The sequence below is a fragment of the Monodelphis domestica genome, chromosome 2 (assembly GCF_027887165.1).
Source record: "Monodelphis domestica isolate mMonDom1 chromosome 2, mMonDom1.pri, whole genome shotgun sequence".
Taxonomy (NCBI): Eukaryota; Metazoa; Chordata; class Mammalia; order Didelphimorphia; family Didelphidae; genus Monodelphis; species Monodelphis domestica.
Genome location: NC_077228.1, coordinates 118,226,204 through 118,234,892, shown reverse-complemented (window position 1 = coordinate 118,234,892; position 8,689 = coordinate 118,226,204). Strand labels below are relative to the sequence as shown.

Here is an 8,689-nt window from a genome sequence, read left to right as displayed (position 1 = left end):
CCGAGTGCAAAGCAAAGTTTTTTTGTAAACCGTCTGCAAAGGCGGGGGGGTGAGGAGAGAGCCCGAGACGGGGCCGAGTGCAGCCGCCTCCTCCTTCTTCTCCTCCTTTTCGCTTCTTCTCCTTTCCTCTGCCGCCTCCTTCCCTCTCTCCGGCTACTCAGCTCGTCTGTGGCCAGAGCCAGACCGAGGATTCGCGGGATCGAGGAGCCCGCAGTCCGGAGTCCCCGCGGCCACAGATGCCCGGCCCCCTCTCCCGGCGCGGAGCTGCTCCTCACCCGGCGCCGTCGCTGCCTCAGCCCCCGCCCTCTTCCCTTTCCTCGGCTCCGGGCGCCGGCTTCAGCTGCCTGTCGGCTCCACCACCAAGCCCCCGGAAAGAAGCCGTGAGCCTTCCCTCGGCTTTGGCTCCGACTCGGGCGCCGGCTCTGAGGGGAGCTTGAGGTGCTCTGCCGGGTCCCGCAGGGTCTTCTTACTCCGGTCCCGAAGGACTCGGCGGTAGTAGTTGGGAGGAAGGTCGGTTCCTTGAGGCTCCCAGGAGTCCCGGCCGGACTTAGGACCGCGCGGGGTCACTCTCGCTAGGGGAGTCTCTTCTGCCCGCCCGCGGGCTTCAGAGTAGCTGCGTAGGGCCCGTCCCGGGCTTGACGAATCCCGAAGCCATGGGGTGCTGGGGTCGGAACCGGGCCCGGCTGCTATGCATGCTGTCGCTGACCTTCATGTTCATGGTCCTGGAGATGGTGGTGAGCCGGCTGACTTCGTCGCTAGCGATGCTCTCGGACTCGTTCCACATGCTGTCCGACGTGCTGGCCCTCATCGTGGCCTTGGTGGCGGAGCGCTTCGCCCGGCGGACCCAGTCCACCCAGAAGAACACGTTCGGCTGGATCCGGGCCGAGGTGATGGGCGCCCTGGTGAACGCCATCTTCCTGACCGGCCTCTGCTTCGTCATCTTGCTGGAGGCCATCGAGCGCTTCATCGAGCCCCACGAGATAAAGCAACCGCTGGTGGTCCTCGGGGTCGGTGTGGCGGGGCTCGTGGTCAACCTGCTGGGACTCTGCCTCTTCCACCACAATGGCTTCGGGCAAGGCGGTGAGTCCGGCGGTGGCCACGGCCACTCCCACGGGGGCCACGTCCACGGCCACAGTCACGGCAAGGGGGTCCGGGGCAAGAGCAACCGCAGCGGGGGCAACAACAGCAACCTGACGGAGAGCGAGCGGGCCGCCGACGGGGAGGAGACCAACAACTTGGTCATCAGTAGCAGCAAATCGAACGGGATGAAGCTGGAACGAGAAGGTAAGAAGGAAGGAAGGAGGGCGGCCGGGGGCAGGTCGCCTCCCGCCCCGCGCCGACTGCGGGCTGGGGGGCTCTTCGTCCGCTGCTAACCCCTGGCGGGGCCCTGGGAGAGAGACGAGAGGGGCCTGCACCGCCCTCTGGTGTTGAATGAGGGCGCAGCCAGTCTCTCTCGCCTAGCCTGGGATTCCCCCACGTGGAGCAGAGACTTGACATCCCCTGCCGCTTGACACACACCCACCCGAGCCTCGTAAGGGGAGCTGACGGGCTAGCCGAGGGGGGAGGAGTGCTGAATTTGTCATAAAGACGCCTGGATTTCTTCTTGTCCTGCCTCGGCCACTTCCTGGGGGCAAAGAAATCACTCCTTGGGCCCAAGTTTTCTTTTCCCCTCTCCAAAAAGTAGGGTGTTGGACGGATGACCTTAGGTTAAGCCAGTAAGCATTTAATTAAGCACCAGTTGTTGTTGGGGTGGGGTGCTGCACCGTGGAAGCTACTGAAAAAGACCTATAGAGTCACTTCCCCCAAGGAGCTCACATTATGGGGGGGGAGGGGGTGACATGCAAAAGAACTATGTATATAGCAGAAAAATGATAGTAAATTGGCGGATATCTCACCTTCGAAAGGCCTCTTGGAGAAGGGATTAAACCGATATTTATAGGAAGCCAGGAGGCAAAGGAGGGAGAGAGCATTCAAAGCATTTGGACCAGGTGCCAGGGAAGAGGAACAGCAAGAGAAATTGCAAAGAATTCCAATGTTGTTGCATGGTAGAGTATGGGATAGTGTAAGGTCCACCCTAACTCTAATATCCTATCCTGTACAAGAGGGGAACAAATTCTGGCACCTGGGATTTAACTCTAGTTAGTCCACACTGGGAGACAAGTGCTGGGCTGGGGGCTGGTGGTGATCTGTTTTGTAAAAAGACCTTTGAGGAAGACAGTAGCTTACTTCTTTCTGGATGATGGGTTTAATTTCCCTTACTTTTGGTGGAACAGAAGCAAAACTCTTTTAACAGTTAGCTTTTCCATTTAACAAGCATTTGATTAAGGGTCTTCTTTTAGGAATGGTAATGTGTGTTTCATCCTTGGTCTTGTGAAATCATATGCCGATTTACCTCTTGGAGTGCTGGCAGTCTGCTCTCTGATATGGCCCAATTCAATGACTGCAGACTCTCCCTAAAACAAAAGCCAAAAGATGGTGTTAAATGATTTAACTCAACCCTTTATGGATTTCTTCCTACTCCCAATAGGATGTTGGTTCTAGGTGTTAAAATGCTCCAATATGTGGTTCTTTAATAGATTGTACTTTTAAATGGAGTTAGTTAAAAGGAACCTTAGAGAAAGTTCAGCTTTTTTATGTAACAGTCTCTGCATTTGTTGATTGCTATTGTCAGTTCTTCATTAAATGTCCTATTCGAATGAATGATACAACTAAAATTGTTTTAAGTGCAAGAAAAATGTGAATGACTAAGGGAGAAAAAATCCCCTAGAAAATTGAGTGTCCAATAGTATCACTTTAGACTAGTAGGTTATTTCTACATTTAGGCTTAAGTTGGAGTTAATAGCCCTTAGACTTGCCTGTTTATTCCTGAAGGTGTACAGAGATCTTTGTTAAACATTCTGTGAAAGTTTCTCTTCCCTCTTAACAAGGGAAAGAGGCAGAATTAACTTAATGACTTAATAAGTACCCATTCAAAGAAGCTCTAGCCAAGATTGTGACCCTACCCATTAAATATCTATTAATATTCCAGGGGCACTAAAGACTGTCAAGGCTGTTATCATCCCTTTTACCCCTAAAAAGCAGTTCTGAGAATATAAACTTTTGTTTGTGTGAACATTTTCTAAATGTGGTAATAATTTTTCATCTCTTTGTAGAAGAACAAGATGGAGACCGAACAATGGATGTGCAAGTTAATGGGACCCTTATTGTTGATGATTCAGACAATTTAGATTCAGAAGATGAAGATAATAGGGGACAACTTAACATGCGTGGAGTTTTTCTGCATGTCTTTGGAGATGCCTTGGGTTCGGTAATTGTAGTGATAAACGCCTTGGTCTTTTTCTTTTCTTGGAAATCTTGTCCCGAAGGAGAGATCTGTAAGAACCCATGTGTCCCTGACCCCTGCGAGGCATTTGTAGGTATAATTAATAGTACTGATCCAGTAGGTGAGGTTGGTCCTTGCTGGGTGCTATATTTAGATCCGACTCTTTGTCTTGTAATGGTTGGAATACTTTTTTATACTACTTATCCATTACTTAAGGAATCTGCCCTTATCCTTCTGCAAACTGTACCTAAACAAGTAAATATCAGAAATTTGAAAATGGAACTTCGAGATGTTGACGGAGTGGAAGAAGTTCATGAATTGCATGTTTGGCAGCTTGCTGGAAGTAGAATCATTGCCACTGCTCATATAAAATGTCGAGACCCTGCATCCTACATGGTGGTGGCTAAAAGCATTAAGGACGTTTTTCATAATCACGGAATCCATGCCACTACTATTCAGCCTGAATTTGCTAGTGTAGGTTCTAAATCAGGTGTTGCCCCATGTGAGCTTGCCTGTAGAACTCAATGTGCATTGAAGCAATGTTGTGGGACAGCACAAAAAAACAAGGAAACAGAAAAGGCCCCAATTAGCATTTCTTGTTTAGAACTTAGTGACAATTTAGAGAAGCAGCCCAGGAGGACTAAAATTGAAAATATACCTGCTGTTATGATAGATATAAAGAAGATGCCAAACAAGCAACCTGAATCATCTATGTAAGTTTTCAAAACATGTGATGTTCAACTTGTTTTCATCTACAAGAGAAAGAGACTCTCCATTGAAATCCTAAGTTTGCCAAGTAGTATAATTGCTGAAGTCCTTGTTTTGGTCACACTGTTTAATTCTATTTTTGTAAGAACATAATGGAATTGCATAACACAAAGTTTTATATATTACAACTTTGTGATTATCAGTGCACAGTACAGCTATGCTGTAACAATATTGGAAAGCCAGTTTTAACACTATGTTACATTTTTTTTTGTTAAAAGTAAGTATAAACCTTGTATAACATAATGATACTTTTGATTTCAGTTTTCCCATAGCAAAACTTAATTGGGGATAAATAAATTAAAATTAATTTGTTACTAGAATTTCTCTGCTTTGTCTTTCCCCTCCAATGTTTTACTTTTATTTGAGAATTTTTGATGAAACTTGAAATAGTACTGTTTTTTGTTTCCTTAGACATTTTAGATTACATTTTCCTTCCCCTTTCGAAATTATTACATAGCATAATGGTAGCATAAAAAAAAAATACCGACTCATGGATGTTAATGGGAAAAGTTATTCCATTTTTTTTCATGTGGAGCAATTTTATCATTTTACCAAGAAAAAGATCAATTACTATCTTGTATTAAGTTCTGTTCTTTATTGCTGAGTATTATTCCAATTGAAATGTGAGACAATTAAATGGGAAACTTCCGTTTTATGTACATAATAGGTTTGAAAAAGAGTATAAAAGTTAACCCAACTGAACGTCATTTAGATTCTTTTATAGCTTGTTAATGTGTAGAAGAACATTTAAATTGTTTGAAAACTTTATGCATAAAACTTGTCTTTCAAAAAAATTATGAAAATGTACATTTTATAGAGGTGTTCACCAGCATTGTTTATATTTGGGAAAAGATTGATCTCCATTAATAATACTGAAGGCTCAAAGGTTTACTCAAAATATCTATATAAAACAAAAGGTATTTTAAAAGATATTATATGTAGTTTACTTAACTCTTTAATGGGTGTTTCAAAGATGCTGTTCTCTCAAATTATTTCATGGCATCTGTCCCCAAATAGATTTTTAAGAAAGCTATCTAAGCATTACAAGCAGTGTTTTTGTTTCTTTGTGAGCCACTAATTAGGGAAGAAAAAAATTAGGAGGCTGTCACTTGAGTATTAAATCCTTTAAAATTAAATTCATAATTAAGGCTGGACTCTCTCACTTCTATAATGTCTTGTCATTGCTCAGGTCTTCCAACAGTGACTTATTTTGAATATATAGTCTAACACCTACATTTGAACTGACTGAACTATGACGGAAATTGCTTTTAGCTATTTTCTTATTGCTGTTCTTTTTAAGTACAGTTACTTAAACAGTATTTAAGAAGTTGAAAAGTCTCGAACGGAAGAATCATTATGCTTTTTTATTAAGCATAACTTTTTTGTCTGTAATGAGACTAATATTGATACATCAGTTATCATTCATAGAAATATTTTGCCAAAAGCATAGTGTCCTGACTACTTAAGTTGTTTTTATAGATGACTACTTCTGGGAATGTCTATCTTTTTGAATTAGATAACAATTCACTATTTAAATGCAAAGTTTAAGATAAAGATATTAAAAAAAGACTGGAATTAGAAATTTCTTTTTTAGTATATAATCTTTGTAGTAGCAGGCATAGGTTTTCCCCCTCTAGTATATGCCTGTTGCTGGCAATAGGCTTATTATTTTTTAAATAGGCCATATTAATGGACAGCGTATATTCCATTAAGAATGAGAACAAGTTGTGTTTGAATAATAACAACGGGAACACAGTTTATAAAATCAGGCTTGCTAAAATGGGCCAAAACTGTAACCTGACAATTGGGGTCTCTTCATACTATTTTGCCGATATTACCCTTATAATTCAATTGATAATTCCTAAACTGATAGGTATCTTTAATTTTTCATAAATTTGAAGTTTGCTTTTTTAAAAACAATATAGGGGAGTCTCATGTGGGTAAACAAGAAAGCTGCTAATTGTACCGTTATCATGTGCATTTCTGATTTAACATTTTAAACTATGGAATCTTTTATTAAGGTATTTCAAAGCTGAGTTTATATTTTGTAAACATTTCAGTAATAATAACAAAAAGATAACTAGTAAAATAACATCCAAGAAGGGTTCTCTGAACAAATGCAGTGTTTCCTAAAGAATCGAGGTTTTAAAAATAGAAGCACAGGACAAGGGCTATGTTTTTCTCAAAAGTACTATAAAAGTAACCAGTAGGTCTAGTTATCTGGTTTTTCATAACTTGTTTTAAGTAGTTTATATATAATGCATAAAGTGGTACCCTAGTGTGTTCCTTCTCAAAGTAGTTTGTTATTTAATAACAAAGGCAGTGGGCACTGACTCACCTTTTGATTTTTATCAGAGAAACAATGTTTCTCTCTACAATGCACTTTCTAACCCATGTTTTACTTAAATGAAAAGTTACGTTGAAAAACCATGGTTTTTTGTTGTTTTTTTTGGTTTGGGTTTTGTTTCTTTTGTTTTGTTTGTATTTAGAATTCTTACAATTTCAATCCCTTTTGCCTTTATGAAAGGAAATGAGGGAATCCTCCCTCAAATTCTTAGGGCACGTGAGCCCAATATTTAAGGAAAAAAAAAACAACCCATTTTATATGTCTGCACCAGTTCTATCGCCTTGCAGCTTTTAAGCTGGCTTTTCCTTTGTGAGTAAGATTAGTGAGTTTGTAATATGGGCACTTAGAATTTTGTCTGTTGTCCATCTTATAGGAAGGAGGTACTCTATGTGCCTGAATTAAAACCAATCCAGAAAACTTTTTTTTTTTTTTCCAAGCCAAATGCAGCCTTAATTAAGGGAGAATAGATTCTCCATTGTGACATTTTAGCTTGTATGATTATTGAATTAGTAGGTTTGGAGTACATATCTGCATTAAGAAAGATATGAATTAGAAAACCTATTTTTCACAGTGTATTTGAATGCCTTTTGGTGGGGGGAGGGGAAGAATGCCATATTTCTGAGGCAAGCAATTTGAGTAGGAATTTTTTTCTATCAAATATTTCATGGAAAATCTATTAAAAAGGGTGTGCTGTATGTAATGTGAGGGAAACATTTTTGTTTTATTTTTTAAAAACTTCCATTTAAATTAATGTTCATGTTTTTGTTTTTCTGAATTGAAAAACTTGAAAACATTAAAGGAAATAACTGGGTTATAACATGAAAATATTTAAAGTGGGATAACTGTAGGGTCCTAGTACTCTCTTTTTATGAGAAAGCTATAAATGTCACATCTTCACCTTTTGTCTTAATGTCTTCACAAAGAGTATGAAAAAACATGTGGAGAGTAACTTGGTTGATATGCTGAAGCTCTTAAAACCACATAGAAATATTTAATACTGATTTTCAATGTAATGGTGAATCACAGAACAGTGTTAAAACTTGGCGAGGAGCAGAAGAAACTTTTTTCTCCTTCCTTTTTCTGTTTAATATTAGATCTGAGTCAAACTTACTATTTGACCATCTCTGAAAAGGAGTTTAATAACATCATTTTGATGCAGCTTTACAGACCTTGTGTATAACTGCGATTTCATTTTACTGACAAAACCTTGGAATATCTTAGCAATCATTTTCACTGGTAAAGGGCCTCTTGTGTGTCCTACAATTTAAACCTTTAAACCAAAAATCTTACGGTCCAGTGTCTTTGACAAAAAGATACTGAAGGGAATGTAGCATACAATTGACATATATGGTTGTACACGAGAAATCTTTCTCAAGACACAGAAATTGCCATGTTATCGTTCTGCCTTGAAACAGCACAATGAAAGTATGTCAGTGTATGCTGTGATTCTTTATGGAACTTTCATAATGTAGTTTTGGTGTCTGCTATTGCCAGCTATTTAGGCAGAATGTGGTGCAGTTTTATGCAGTTGTCATCTCATGAAATGCAGATACAAATATATTTTCTGTGTAAAATTTTATCTTACCGATTTCGGTGTGTTTTTTATATGTTTTATGACTGTACATTGTTTTCCAAAGCTGTTCCTACCTCACCATGAGGCTTTATGAATTGTTATGTATTATAAATGTTCTATATGAGACAGGCTACTGTGTTTCCCCCTCTCTTCTCATTTATTAAAAGTAGAAAAATAAACTAATTTTTACATACCTATTTAGTCATTTTGTGCATGCTCTTTAGGCCATAAATAGAATATAAAAAGGAGGGCTGGGTCTAATCAGGAGTTGAAGGGCCAGTTATAATTTTTAATAGAAAGTATGGTGCTATTTGGTAGGGCATATTTTGGTCAATAGAATGGCTGGCTAATTGAAAATATGTCTGCTTTTAGAAGATGCCAAAGAAGCACCCCAAATCATCTTTGTAAGCTTTTCAATTTTGTTTTCCTCTAACAAGGATAAGGGTCTGATAGAAGGTTAAGTTGGTGAGAAACCAAATCTGGTCACAGGAACTGTAAAAGAAAAATATCTCATTACACACTTATGCAAGCATTTGGGATTTACTGCTCCTGTTCAGCAACTTTGATAATTTTTTTAATGTTCTAGGTATTATGCAGGAATATACAGTTTACATAAGATATGTGTGGTCTCTGACCTTATAGGACTCTGGAGATAAAGCACATAGTTGCTGTGATCCTA

The 8,689-nt window shown here is 40.1% G+C and overlaps 1 protein-coding gene across 1 annotated transcript; it reads left to right on the top strand.

Moving 5' to 3' along the window:
- The first annotated feature begins 11 nt into the window (after positions 1–11).
- SLC30A1 (solute carrier family 30 member 1) lies at positions 12–8,203 on the top strand. Its single transcript, XM_001366500.4, has 2 exons — positions 12–1,284; positions 3,153–8,203. Exons 1-2 carry the CDS (start codon positions 654–656, stop codon positions 4,037–4,039), a joined length of 1,518 nt encoding a protein of 505 aa, XP_001366537.1. The 5' UTR covers positions 12–653; the 3' UTR covers positions 4,040–8,203.
- Positions 8,204–8,689: the final 486 nt, after the last annotated feature.

Excerpts from the sequence above, each read along its gene's own strand:
- SLC30A1 (XM_001366500.4), top strand. The coding sequence starts at position 654 with ATGGGGTGCTGGGGTCGGAACCGGGCCCGGCTGCTATGCATGCTGTCG. Across the intron at positions 1,285-3,152 it reads GATGAAGCTGGAACGAGAAG|AAGAACAAGATGGAGACCGA; the intron begins GTAAGAAGGAAG and ends ATCTCTTTGTAG.